Genomic DNA, 14,408 nt, shown 5'->3' on the forward strand with positions numbered 1-14,408 from the left:
AAAGACATATATACAGATATATATATATTATCAGTCCTTATCACACTTTGGGAGAACTAGTAGGTTCCCCATTATTTAATATAAATATTATATGATTTTGTACATTTTGTGTTTTCCGGTTGCACTGAAATCGCGAACCCCAAATAAGTACCAACACAGAACCACAGAACCCTACTTTTTTAGTTTTTTTATAGTTCAACACGTGTGATTCAGTAAAATTGTAAGATTATTAGTTATTCGTATTTGATAAGAAATCTGGACTAGTGAAAATGTAAAATTCGTAAAGAAAATAAGTAAATAATAATAACTAATAAATTATTTTATTTAATAGTAAATAAAGTATTAATAATATTATTTTTAATTGTTCAAAAATATAACACAATAAATCTTACATTTTTAAATAACAATATTTTATAATAACTCAAATAGTAAGTGTTCCCTTCAATATTTAAAAAAAGCTTTAGTTTTACCACTTAGTTACATTGTGAATACAATTACTACCAATATAGTTTTATATGTTATTTATATTAAATATTTGTATTTATTTTATAGGACAGTTTAAGATATATTCATCAACGTTTGTGTGGATCTATTTATTGAATATAGGTGAGTAAATTTATAAGAAATCCCTAAACATTATGTCACGTTTGTCACAAAACATGTATACAAAGAAAGTGGATTTTAATAAGCAATTCATGAAGTTTTATTCTTCTTGGCAAAACAACTTGTCAAATACTGTACAAACCTTCAAGAAAACTATGCCAAATTTGGAAAACAAATTTAAAAACATTTCTAAAAAAACTCATCCTCATGCAGAACACATCCAAGGTGATTTTGAAGTATTAAAATCTATCGGTCAAAAACCCGTATTTAAATTCAAACCATTACCATTAAATATGTTGAGTAAGGTCAAATATTGTCTTAAGACTGATAATTTAACTAATTATTGTGGTGATCGCAGCTATTATTTTATTGGTCCATTAGCTAAAATTGAGCATGCCCTTGTCCAGTACACATTAGTAAAATTAATAAAAAAAGGCTTCAAATTAGTTTCAGTTCCAGATATATTACCAGATGAATTAATTGAAAGGTGTGGAATGGACACAGCTGGCGAAAGAAATCAAGTTTATACACTTCATGATAATTATTATGGCAATAAATGGTGTTTATCGGGAACTTCTGAAATGGCTTTAGCTGGGTCTTTAATGAACAAAAATTTATCAAAAGATAAACTTCCTCTAAAATTATGTTCAGTTAGCCGTTGTTACAGAGCTGAAGTATCTAGCATTGCTGAGGAAAAAGGAATTTTTAGGGTTCATCAGTTTACTAAAGTTGAAATGTTTGGAGCATGTTTACCAGAAGAATCAGAAAATATGGCTCTTTATTTTCGAAATATTCAAGAAGACTTATTACAACCACTTAATTTACATTATCGCGTATTAGATATGGCCAAACATGAACTTGGAACACAAGCATATCGCAAATATGATATTGAAGCATGGATGCCAGGAAGTAATAAATATGGAGAGATCTCAAGTTGTAGCGATTGTACAAATTATCAATCTGAACGACTGGGTATTCATTCAGATGGAACTTTTTTACATACTGTAAATGGAACAGCATGTGCAGTTCCCAGATTAATTATTGCTCTTGCTGAAACTCATCAAACTGTTGATGGATCACTAACATTACCTGAGGAACTTAATGATTATGTTATAGAACAAAATTTATTTAAAAGTAGATCAACTTTTCCTAAGTTTACTCCTGTACAAGCTCATCGATATAAAATGTAAAATGTCTATAGTTTATTCAAAATAAGACCGGACCTCGGCAGCCGAGTTGAGCGCATGGGCGTGGCTTATTTCTGCGGCTCAGCCTGACACGCGATCTATGGTGGGGGAGGTGCCTGACCGTCGCAAACGAAAACTGGTCGCCGCCGAGGTCCGGTCTTATTTTGAATAGACTATATTTATGCATAATATGAATTATTTACACTATAACCTATGCTATAACCTTAAAATTATTATTGTATAAATATTTTAGTCATGTATATAATATACTAAGCGATGTAAATTGGTTATTTAAAAATATAAATTATAATTATATTTAAATCTATTTTTTTATTTTTACTAATTTAATCAATATTGAATTTTACAGTTATTACACAAAATGGAAGAATTTACTATGCTACGATCAATGTTGGACATATTAAATAGTAAACATACTAATAAAAAAAAAGCCGTTATAGAAGCACTGCCTATACTATTAGATACATATGATGTAAATGAAGAAATAGATGTTTATAATTTGATTGTGACGAATGCAAAAAACTTGTGTTTTCAAGTTTTTGATCCTCAGTCGGAAAGTTTAGCTTGGAAAGATTCAGATGTGTCATTAGATGATTTAAAATCCTTGTTAGTTTATTTTATTAATATAATAAAAAAACAAAATAGTGCTGATATTGTTCAGTTATTTCAATATAGTATAGAATTAACAAATAAAGTTGATTTTAAAAATTGTTCCAATGAAAGAATGAGAAATATTGGATTTTGTATGCAGAACATATTTATGCCAGGTAATGGTAATATGGATAATAACACACAACTCAATAATTTAAGAAATACATTATTAAATATACTCAATGAACCATACTTAAATAAAAATAAATTAGATGCTGTAATAATCTTATTGAATAATATTGTATCAACTAATTATATACATATTTTATGGAAACATATTAAACCTATAATCAAAATTCATCCGGATCGTATAATGAATTTACTATTCAACATGCAATCTTTATTCTTTGATTCTTCATGTATTAGTGTTATTTTGAATGATGATGATTTTTGGAATCTAACATGTAATTTATTAACCATTGAAAATAATGTTATTAGAACTTATAATAATGTCATACTTAAACTATCATACTCCCAATTATTAAGTGAAAATGTCAATTACTGCCCAAACAAAAGTAAAGAACAGTATGTTAAAGTATGGAATGATTATATGGTTGTAATGGAAACTCTAGAAAATACTCAACAACATTTAACTTTGCCAATTCTGAGTACTGCTAAAAAACTTGCATTAAACAAAACTGATGATAATTATGATAATTACAAGTTACCTTTAAAGTGGATTACAGCTATGTATTGTAAAATGTCTAAGCACAGTTCCAAATATGTTGTCTTAGCAAGTATAGACATCATCACAAATATGCCAATAATATCATTAAAAACAAATGAACAATTATTACTGTCATTTGTGAATTCATTAAACAATGTGTTTTTATATAAAATGTCTAGTGACATTTTTGTAAACCAACCTCAATTGGAAATTATATTGTCATTATGGTTTAATAAACTTATGATGTCCAATGATGGTCACGATGTATTTGGCATATTTTTATTGTATCTGCCAACTATTAAGTGGTCAATTGTACCTTTAACATACTTGACAAAATCATTAGCTGATATTTCACCAGATTGTCCTTTAAGATTTAATATTATTAATCATGTACTCAAAATAAAGGCTGTCATTGAAAAAATGCCAAATTCATACTTGAAAACTATTGTGTTAACATTTTTATTTACATTTACTTGTAAATTTACTTTTGACGTTAATACTGAATTTGATTGTGATTTATTTGATTGCATAATTGTATACCAAAATGAAACAAAATCTTGGAACTATATGGTAAATTTAATCCAAAAAATAAATGATTTGAATTATTTAGACAAGCAATTATCACAACGCATAAATGAAAAGAATAAAATATATTCGACATCTATTGGATTATTATTTTTATCAAATATTTTTAGTAATTCTCCAATAAGCATAAAAAAATTAGATGAAATTTGTTGTAAGATGGAAGATATATCAGATTTGTTAGAATTTTTAGAATGTTTATTGGAAGTCGAAGACCACTTTGGTAGATATGACACTTCTGTTAGTCAAATATTAAGTAAACATATTTGGCCAATTATAACAAATTGGGTTGAAAAATGTTTTCAAATATTAGAAGAAAATTCTTGTGATGATCAAGCTATTTGTCGCTTTCTGGACAAAGTTTTATCCTCAAATCGAATAGTAGATAGTACAAACTCTATGAATATTTGGCTTCACAAATGTTATTCTATTCTTACCAAATACTCTGGCAATTATTCTATTTTAGCAATATATAGCTGGATTGGTAAATATGCAACAAAATATTCTTTTGAAGATAAATTAAAAAATGATTGGCTATCTTTCACTAAGTATTTCATTGATGCTGGATTTTTTTCCATTAAAAATCAAGATTTTTATCGTTCAAGAAAACCAGGAATGCATCAAATTCCCCAATTGGATATAATCAATACATTTTTCCAACATTCTACTGTACCCAAAGAACAAATGTTGGGTATACTTGAATGGTTAATGGATAAAACTTTGGAGCGTCATGATTTATATTGGAGTATATATTTTTCAACTGCTAAGTCATTTTTATGTAAATTTCCAATTCAAGAACATTCTCAGTTAATAATACAATTTATCCAAAATTGTTGGGACTTTCTAGTTGATTGTCGAGTATCTTGTTTTCCTAATGCTACCAAAAGTTTTATTAAAATGGCTTTTCATAACAATTTGTTATTAGAAGAAAAATATAAAACATTTATTAAAAATCAGGTATACTATTTATTAAATATATTAAGCATATTATAATATCAGAGATACTAAAGATATTTTATTTTACAGGTTATCCAAAATCTTTTAACTGAAAATTACCGTTATAAATTTAGTGTTTGTTTCTCTTTACTTCTTCTTCATTTTTTAGAGGAAGATTGTTCCATTAATATTTTAGAATTAAATTTTTTAATGTCTGAATTTTTTGCTAAATGTTTATTATTCAGTATTGATCGATATGGTGCTATTAAGTATGTTTTACAATGAATAATATTATTGGCACTTTTTTAAAATTATTCATTGTTTTAGAATTGAATGGGACACACTTGAATATGTACGGACATTGAATGATTCTTTTCCATTTATCAATGATATTCCGTAAGTTTTTAAAAGTTATTATTGCACAATTATATATTATAAATGGTTCATATTATTATTATTATTATTATTATTTTTCAGAATTGAGTGTTTGCCAGATGATAAATATTTACGTTTTAAAACGATTAAATACTTGTACAAACTAAATTCCAATATATTATGGAAAAATGTTTTGGATATAATCATTAAGACAGAGTCATCTTTAAGAGATAGAAAATTTTTTCATAATTCAAAAGCATATCGTATAAAGCAGCGAGTAGTACAAGTTTTGCTTATTGTTGCTTGTGACAAACAACATGAGGTATTTATTAATTATTCAAAAATATATAATAATTAATATTATTTTCTAATTTTATTTTTTAGACATTGATATTCGATGAAAATATATATAAATGGTCATTATCAAGTTTAAAAGAAGTTTCTCACATACATAGTGTTGCATATCAATTAATATGGTTATTGGTTTTAATATATAATAGATGTAAAAGTTTTTATAACTTTTGGAATGACTTCAAAACTGTAATTATAATTATATATTATGAGAAAAATAGAAAAAATATGGTTAATTTTTTAACATTATTTACAGGCCCAAGAAAATCATAATTGTATGTGCAGCTTTATATCCATAGTATATCACTTACACAAAATAAAGAATAACAAACAATTTGAAATTGAAGCTAAAAAGAATCTCTTACCTCTATGCTTTTCAAATGGTTATAAAATACGGTTTTATGCTCAGGTAAATATTTTATAGAAGCGTTTATAATTTAAATTTATACCTAACTTTTATTATTTGAAATTATGTTTATTAATTTACAAAATGATTGTATTATATTTTAAAGTAATTTTGTAGTTGTATACTAGTAGTAGATAGAGATTTTATCCATACTTGATCTATCCATTTCAACTTTATGATATACAATTTAGTTGACTCTTAGTTATTAGCTTAATATTCATGTTAGTCTTACTTTTATTTTGTGTTTTAGTCAACAATTTTTAGATTATGTTCTAATAATCCCGAAGAAAACGAATGGTCATTATTATGTGAATCTATGGGAAGTATAATAGATCAAAATGAACAAACTAAAAAGTATGAAAATCCATTTGACGATTTTTTCTATCAAGAATTAGATATGATAAATTCTTTATCTTTAAAAGTTAGTGAACCTTGTTTTATCCTTTATTAAATAATATAAAATTAATGAATTTTTGGTGTATAGAATATATGTATAGAGTTACCTAGATTATTAAATATAATTCATGAAGAAAGTTTTCCGATTAAATGGTTTAATGATTTCTTGGAGGCTATGAATAATGATGATAAATATGATTTGTCACTCTGTGCAGTCTCATCCTTTATTGAGAAAAATACTTCTCCAGGTATGTATAAGTTATATGTTTTATGTTTTATAAATCCAGTTTATAAATAAAAAATGTTGTGGTGAAACTAACTTATGTACATTGATGTTTAGTTTAAATTACAGATATATTTTAAATCTATTTTCTTCAATTTGATAAGAATCAAATTGAAGATTCATACATTTTCAAAAAAACTGATAATTTTAGCTATTGAATGTTTTAGATTTTTCTGTTTCGAAATATATATTTATATTAAATTAATTTTTTTAGTATCATCAAATGAAGTTATTGTCTTAGATAATGCTCAAAATGCTCAAAGGAAGTATATTCCATCTCAACCTCTAGATGAACACACATCTAAATCAATGTTAATAGTTGTTGCATCTTTGATAGATAAAGTAACTAATTTAGGTGGCTTAGCTAGAACCTGCCAAGTATTTGGAGCCTCCACTTTAGTTGTTGATAATTTATCATGTGTAGAAAAAAAAGAATTTACAGCATTAAGTATGACTGCAGAAAAACATCAATATATTGTTGAGGTGTTTTACAAAAATAATAATTTCCTATATTGTAAATATTATTATAATTGTACTAATTTAAAAACATATATACTTACACTATTTTAGATTAGAGTTAAAAACCTAAAATCATATTTACAAAAAAAGAAAATTGAAGGATATCAAATTGTGGCTGCGGAACAAACAGTAGATAGTATTAAGTTGCATGATATCAAGTTGCCATTTAAATGTGTTCTACTTCTAGGGTAAGTATATTTACTTTAAAATAATGAGTATCTTGAATAATTGTTTAGTTAACATACTAACTATAATATATATTTATAGTTTTTATTTAACTTATTTTAACAGTATAGTTATATAAAATATTAATAATTAATTATGATAAAATATTTATGTTTTTCTTAAAATTCAAAGTTTAGCACATATACTAATAATTTCTAAGAACTGCTTTAATACTGTACATTTTTTTATTTAATTATTTATTGGCTTTGCGCCCAATTACAGCATAATAGCATATAATTCTAAAACTAATATATAATAATAATAATAATAATAATATATAACATTTTTTTTAATAATATAAAAGAAGAAAAAATAAAAATATACCTAGAATATAAAGTTTACAGTTGTAATTAATTAGGTATAATTTTGAAAAAAAGCGTCAGTTTGCATACAATGCACACAGCAACGGATTAAGAGTTAAAGACACCAGGAACAAAATACATTTTTCAAATAATAGGTTACTGGTACTAAAAATAGTTGACACTGTTTGTAACATATGAAAATTATGATGCCAGGGGCAGTTGCCCCCTTTACCCCCCTTAGATATGCTCTGTATGCACAAGAGATTTATTTTAACTATAGAGCGTAGAGGATGGAGGAATCTGAAATGAATATGTGTGGCATATCTTCCAAGATTTTGAATGATATAAATGATATAGAGGGTAGGATAATCAATTTCACCAGGTATAAGCTTAGATAAAAACGTTAGGTACCTATTAAAGTTGAATTTAATGACATTTTAATATTTTATACAAGTAGTTAAAATTACATTTACCAATATAATTAAAAAATATCCTATATCCATTGGAATAGTTATTAATAATTAGGTATTAGAAAATTTTGATTTATATATTTTTTTTATAGAACACCGCGATAGGTGATTGATCTATATTTTTTCAAATTATTATAGATCGGTATTATACAATTAATTGTGAATTTCCTTATTTAACGACTGAAAACTTCTTTTTCTTTTTTTTAATTTAGGTAATAATATTATTTTAAATAATTAAATGGTGATAATAAGTTAATAAGTATAATGTATGAAATTGAAATAACTATGATTTTATAATATAAGATAGAAGGTTAGGTCACTTCTTTATCATATTAAAAAAATAGGATTAAATAAAGTCTTTTTTGGTATTTATTTTATTGAAATTAATCTTTGAAAAAAGAAAATTAACTTATTTTATTTTAACTTTTTTATCTTACTTAAAATTAAAAATTTATTTTGATATTTATTACTAATTACTTATTAGTTATTACTAATCAAACTAATTTATTATTATTTTTTTTTTTTAAGTAGTTATATTTTATTTATAATTTATTTACAATTTTGGTGATAATTTTTTTTATATAATTTTTGAAAAATTCTATACATATTTTTAATTTGTTTTTCCAGCAATGAAACCTCTGGTATTCCACATGATTTGTTAAGCACTATGGATATATGTGTCGAAATAGAGCAATTGGGTATTGTCAGATCATTAAATGTACATGTTGCTGGTTCATTATTTATCTGGGAATACACCAAACAACATTGTTTAACATTTTCTAACTGATTTAATTATTTCACCAAGAAATTGATCATTATAAAAATAATTAATAAATACATTTTTACATTAAGGTACTTATTTTGTTTATTTTTTTCTGATTATTTTAAAAACCATACTGAAAACTAAAATATATATTTATTGTTCATATCAAAATCTACAAAATTACTAAATATTGGATTGGATTTATTACCAAAATAGGTACAAAGAGAATAAGTAAATGTATGGCTATTGGTCAGGTGTCGATACTCAACTGCAGTATCAATAATAACATAATATACAAGTACAAATAAATTGGTCTTGGCCTAAACTGTAGAAACAAAAATTGGGGAAAACTTAAATTAAGATTATAGCAGAATAAAGAATGTATACTTAGATTTAAAAAATAAATATGTGTATAATTATTAATAAATCAAGGTGTCTGGACTTGTGAGGGCTTAGATTGTATACAATCACATTATTTATTTATGTATGAACGGGCTAGGAGCCCAATGGTACAAACAATACAATTTATAGTACCTAATGATGATAAGAACAATATAAAATAATAATAATAGTGACCAAACGGCAAACAATACAATTGATGAAATTATATATTATGATCTAAGGGTGAAGTGATACATTTATCTGATAATAGTGATAATTATTATAATTATATGTTAATGCTTATTGATTTTAGCCTCATAGAATATAGAATATGTAGGTTTAGACTTTAGATCACATCACAATCCACAATCCTCATGATAAATCAATTTTTTTTTAATTTGTTATGGCTCATGATACATGACATTCTTATTAAATCCTTGAAGAAAGAACATTTTATTATAGTTACCATTATAAGTTGAGTATAAGTTTCCATAGAATATATATATTTATACTAGTATCATATATATTATATCTGTTACAACTGTTAATATTATAGAAATCTATCTTAGTTTGTGTCGTTCGTGGTCTATACTATACACTATACAGTCTACACTACGACTTAAATAGATCTATTTAGTCATACTTTAGAGCAACTCTACAGCCTCTATATCGAAAAAAGAATATAATCAAGAGTTTACGACCACGGACTATACCTACGTATAGTATTGATTTGTGGTTGCGAGTTGCAAGCTACAACACTGAATGACGGTATAAATACCCAATACACACTTTAAAATACCAAGTATCCACGGTTAATATACTATATATGCATTTATAATTTATATAATATAAATTGTGTTATAAACTTATAACTAAATAACTTATAAGTAATAAGTAATAACTGTTAAGGTTAACTATTGTTATTGTGTTGTGAAAATATTACAGATATATTGTATATACCTGTTGAAAATTTATTCAGAATAAGTAATAACCATGATAAGATTCTTTTATCTTTTATCAAAATTCTATCACAGAATTTATTCTGTGGTTCTATCAGCTATAGATACTTCAGTAATTCAGTTGAGACTCGAATCTCGAGCATACTGCATAAATAATAGACCTACAAAGAAATACTTCAAATAGTTCAAATACATTATTAAATATTAATTGTTATGTCTATGATCTCTAGTCTAAAGTGTCTGTAATCTGTATTTTCAATTCTGTTGTTTGATTTCAACTTTCATCTCTGTATCTTTATTATTTTTATTTATCTATTTACTAACATTAAAAAAATTTAAATAATATATTAAAATGGAAAAAGCATTAGAAAGTATTTTTAACACCAAAATAAAAAAATTGGATATATCTATTAATGAAGGCTGCATTAATAATAGTTCAGTTTATGAAACAGAAGACAATAAATTATTATTTGTTAAAGATAATTCAAAACCAGGGGTATATTTTCTTAGTATCAATTTTTGATTTATACTTTGAAAACATTAACTTTTTTTCGATCTATTATTAAATACTAATGTATATATTAATAATTACAGTCAGATAAGATGTTCAATGGTGAATTAGAAGGCCTTAAAGCAATATGTAGTACAAATACTATTTCAACTCCTTATCCTATTGCCACTGGCTGCACAAATAGTGGTCAACATTTTATTGTAATGGATTATTGGAAAATGAGTTCTTTAAATACAAGTTGTTCATCAGAATTAGGCATTCAATTAGCAGAAATGCATATGTTTAATTTAAAAGAGGGTCAACCACGTATAAACAAATTTGGATTTCATGTTGAAACTTGTTGTGGATTTTTACCTCAAAATAATACATGGACTGATGATTGGATTGTAAAAAAATTAATATTTTTATGCGGTTGTTTAAAAATGCATTTAATACCATTCAGTCATACTTTTCAGACATTCTACGTTGAAAATCGTTTAAATTATCAAATACAGTTGCTGCAATCAAACTCAGGAAACAGTATAAAAAAAAAAGTAACTTTAAAGAATTATAAACACATTATTTTTAAATTAATAGGTACAACTTATATTATTTTTAATAGAAAATCATTGAAAATTATTGGCCTCAACTGAAACATATAATTCCCAAATTCTTTGAGGGGATTGAAGTTAAACCTTCACTACTTCATGGAGACTTGTGGCCAGGAAATATTGCTCAATCAAATTCAAAACCAGGTTAAAAATATAATAATTGGTAATCATATATACCTATACTCCAACCAATGAGAGAGGATTATTAAGTCCCAACCAAATATATTCTTAGACTTATTGCTTCCTTTAGTATGCATGCACAAATCTTCGCTTGTAGTAAGGAGTATAGTTGTACTTACCTACTATTTTAATGAATGTTTTCATTACCTAATAATAATATGATATAATATGTTTATAGTTATTTTCGATCCTGCTACGTTTTATGGGCATCATGAATATGATATTGCTTCCATTTCATTATTTGGAGGTGTTTCTAAAGAATTTTTTGAAGCATATTTTAAAAGAATACCTAAGTCTAATGGGTTTGAAAATAGAAAGTTGTTATATCATTTATTCCATTATTTAAATCATTGGTATGAATATTGTATTATATTATTCAATTCTATGAATAAATTTATATTTTTCCATAATTTATTATTTTTGTATAGGAATCATTTTGGAGGAAGTTATGTCAACTTAACAATAGATACTTTTAAATCATTACTTAATTCTTATTAGTTATTAATATTTTGATATATTTATAGTCTTGTGAAATATATTTTTTTATAACACAATTATTAAATGATAATGAAATATATTAAAACACATAAAATATATTAAAAATTATTATGTAACAGTTATTATGGTAGAGAGGAGATACTCTACTACTCTAGCAACTACCACCAGGTCCAGGTGTGAGGGTGCAGGAGTCGTTCTGCAGCTATTGCCTCAGATACTAATGGCTAATGATTAATAAGTAAAAAAAATGAGGTTTTAAAAACGTTATAAAATATTTTTATTTTTTAATTTCCTTTATGAGTTATATGTATTGTTTTATGTTTAATAAATTATAAATAGTTAACACATGGAAACATTTTAGAAAGCACATTCCATTTTCTTGTATTTTAACACCTTTAAGAAAAAAAATTAGTTAAATACTCTTAAAATTATATTATTATTAATATGATTATTATTAGTTTTATATTATCATATAAAAAAAAAAACCACAGGCCATTACCAAACTACTTTGAATTGAGACCTGCAATAACTGTTTTAAACAAGCCCAGCTTAGAAATCAGAATAATTTTCTCAAACTAATGATCTATTATTATTTTTAAATTCAATATTACTATAACAAACTTTTGCTAAGATTATTGATACAATCTGGATTGTATTCATAGTGGTTTTCTTGGGTCATGTGTCTGGGGTCCGACCTTAAGCCTATTTTAAAGGCGCCTAAGCGTAAAAAAAAAATTAATATGTATATTATATTAATACTTATTTGTATTTCTATTAATATAGATTATAATACAGTGAAACCTCTATAGTCTATATAGTAGACAGCCATGGGGAATTATAAAATGTCCACTATTGAGAAAACCTCTATATAGAAGACATTTGTAAGAAATTACTAAATGTCCACTATAGAGAGATGCTGTATAAAATTGATTATACTTATAGGTGCATACATATACATTGAAATATTAATTTATTATTTATTATGTACTAAGTATGTATTAAAAAGTGTATGAAAAGGTTTAATGTTTATGTACAATTAGAAAACTCTGTAATCTTTTTTGGGATAAATTTTTTCTGCTCTTCAGTGTGAATTTGTAAATTGGTTACCATTTGTCATTTTTCGAATAAGAAAACCATTAAGATAAGATAAAATATGAACGTATGAAATATATAATAGATAAATATAGGTAGTATTTTAAATTTTTATTACTTAAACATTAATTTTGACATGTATTGTGTCCATTTATGAGAGGTAATTTTTAATTTTGGTACCAGTTTTTAGTGTCCACGTCCATTATTAGGAATGTCCACTATTAAGAGATTATAACTCCTATTATTTACATACATTTTTGCCGGGGAATTTAAAAATGTCCACTATTGGGGAGGGTCCACTATTGAGAGGTGTCCATTAATAGAGGTTTTACTGTAATTATTAGTTTTCATGTATAATTAGACAATTGTTCGTTCAAAGATTTACTTTTCCCTGCTGAATATGGTCCTGGGACTTTTTTTTTGATTTTTTCATGTATGGGACCCGCTTTCACATTACTTCCACAAAACGGCCCGGGGACAACAATAATATAAAATCAGTATTTAGCTGTTACCTATTTTTCATGATATATTAAGATTTTTAATGAAGTGGCATGATAAGTTATAATTAATACAGTTTTATTATATAGCAGGTGTGGCAAACCTTATTGGGGTTAAGTGCCGAATTTTCCCAATCAAGGTTTTGAAAATTTTTCACGTGCCCAAAGAAAATTAAATTTTCTAAGGATAAAAATAAGGTGACTGATCTATTATATATTATTTTATTAAGTAAGCACACCTTTTTTTTGTAATTATAATTTTTAAAATGTATATAATTTGTTTCTTTAAATTTCTATTAACAGTTATAATCAAAACTTTATAAATAGCATAATTTTTAATAATTTCAATTTTTTCACGTGCCATTGAAATTTGATCAACGTGCCACCGTAGGTTCTGTCACCCCTGTCATATAGTATAAAATATGATTCAATATAACTATATAAGTTAATAAGTAATGTAAATACCTTTACTCCCATTTTTTTCTTCAATGATGCAATCGTTTAAAACCTAATTTTTTAAATTTTTAGTATACATTAAGACTATTTACATTTTCTAATTATTTTTGTACTTCTTAAGGAGTGTAATTTTCAAATGTATGTCAACAATGAAGAAAATTATATTTAATTGATTAATTGGAATTTTGAAATTGCACCAGATAAAAATTTTTCTTATTGATTATTCTTATATCTTATTACCTAGCTATTTTATTTATTTGTATCAGTTGTATCAATTGTATTACATTTAAATATTTAATAGTGACATTTTTAAGCTGTTTTTGTAAGTTGTAACATACTTAGGTACTGATTAATATTTTGCTTATGATTTTTAAATCTAACTAATATATTGTTATAACTTATATATGTTTAATATGTAAAATCTGATATATACATTTGAATAACGAAACATTGAAGCATATCATATTTTGGTTTATAATTTAAATTATAAACTAGTGGATTATGTTGCTT

At 25.1% G+C, this 14,408-nt stretch overlaps 3 protein-coding genes across 8 annotated transcripts; all 3 read left to right on the forward strand.

Annotated features, from left to right (window-relative positions):
• Positions 1 to 55: 55 nt before the first annotated feature.
• LOC132923158 (uncharacterized) lies at positions 56 to 8,826 on the forward strand. 5 transcript variants are annotated; one of them, XM_060986994.1, is made up of 13 exons: positions 58 to 428; positions 553 to 606; positions 2,158 to 4,665; positions 4,735 to 4,913; positions 4,972 to 5,040; positions 5,122 to 5,341; positions 5,404 to 5,559; positions 5,627 to 5,779; positions 6,027 to 6,197; positions 6,261 to 6,420; positions 6,697 to 6,938; positions 7,026 to 7,162; positions 8,599 to 8,822. In XM_060986994.1, the coding sequence occupies exons 3-13, from the start codon at positions 2,170 to 2,172 to the stop codon at positions 8,756 to 8,758; spliced, it is 4,143 nt and encodes a 1,380-aa protein (XP_060842977.1). In that variant the 5' UTR covers positions 58 to 428; positions 553 to 606; positions 2,158 to 2,169; the 3' UTR covers positions 8,759 to 8,822. The 5 variants fall into 5 exon arrangements, with proteins under 5 accessions (XP_060842978.1, XP_060842977.1, XP_060842973.1 ...); XM_060986990.1 differs by having other exon boundaries at positions 59 to 428; positions 6,670 to 6,938; positions 8,599 to 8,826; XM_060986991.1 differs by having other exon boundaries at positions 59 to 293; positions 6,670 to 6,938.
• Positions 660 to 1,793, forward strand: LOC132923207 (serine--tRNA ligase, mitochondrial). The gene has a single exon (XM_060987060.1). It carries the CDS (start codon positions 660 to 662, stop codon positions 1,791 to 1,793), a length of 1,134 nt encoding a protein of 377 aa, XP_060843043.1.
• Positions 8,703 to 12,206, forward strand: LOC132923162 (ketosamine-3-kinase-like). 2 transcript variants are annotated; one of them, XM_060987004.1, is made up of 6 exons: positions 8,703 to 8,823; positions 10,669 to 10,971; positions 11,041 to 11,118; positions 11,187 to 11,319; positions 11,534 to 11,708; positions 11,784 to 12,206. In XM_060987004.1, exons 2-6 carry the CDS (start codon positions 10,678 to 10,680, stop codon positions 11,851 to 11,853), a joined length of 750 nt encoding a protein of 249 aa, XP_060842987.1. In that variant the 5' UTR covers positions 8,703 to 8,823; positions 10,669 to 10,677; the 3' UTR covers positions 11,854 to 12,206. The 2 variants fall into 2 exon arrangements, with proteins under 2 accessions (XP_060842987.1, XP_060842986.1); XM_060987003.1 differs by lacking the exon at positions 8,703 to 8,823 and adding an exon at positions 10,184 to 10,570.
• The last annotated feature ends 2,202 nt before the right edge of the window (positions 12,207 to 14,408 follow it).

Source organism: Rhopalosiphum padi, chromosome 2 (assembly GCF_020882245.1).
Source record: "Rhopalosiphum padi isolate XX-2018 chromosome 2, ASM2088224v1, whole genome shotgun sequence".
NCBI lineage: Eukaryota > Metazoa > Arthropoda > Insecta > Hemiptera > Aphididae > Rhopalosiphum > Rhopalosiphum padi.

What these genes read in the sequence shown, in the direction of transcription:
- LOC132923207 (XM_060987060.1), top strand. Translation starts at nt 660, where the DNA reads ATGTATACAAAGAAAGTGGATTTTAATAAGCAATTCATGAAGTTTTAT.
- LOC132923162 (XM_060987003.1), top strand. Translation starts at nt 10,427, where the DNA reads ATGGAAAAAGCATTAGAAAGTATTTTTAACACCAAAATAAAAAAATTG. An exon ending in GAAACAGTATAAAAAAAAAA is followed by an intron (nt 11,119 to 11,186) that starts GTAACTTTAAAG and finishes TATTTTTAATAG; the next exon opens with AAAATCATTGAAAATTATTG. An exon ending in TTCCATTATTTAAATCATTG is followed by an intron (nt 11,709 to 11,783) that starts GTATGAATATTG and finishes ATTTTTGTATAG; the next exon opens with GAATCATTTTGGAGGAAGTT.
- LOC132923158 (XM_060986990.1), top strand. Translation starts at nt 2,170, where the DNA reads ATGGAAGAATTTACTATGCTACGATCAATGTTGGACATATTAAATAGT. An exon ending in CCATTTATCAATGATATTCC is followed by an intron (nt 5,041 to 5,121) that starts GTAAGTTTTTAA and finishes ATTATTTTTCAG; the next exon opens with AATTGAGTGTTTGCCAGATG. An exon ending in TAAATTCTTTATCTTTAAAA is followed by an intron (nt 6,198 to 6,260) that starts GTTAGTGAACCT and finishes TTTGGTGTATAG; the next exon opens with AATATATGTATAGAGTTACC.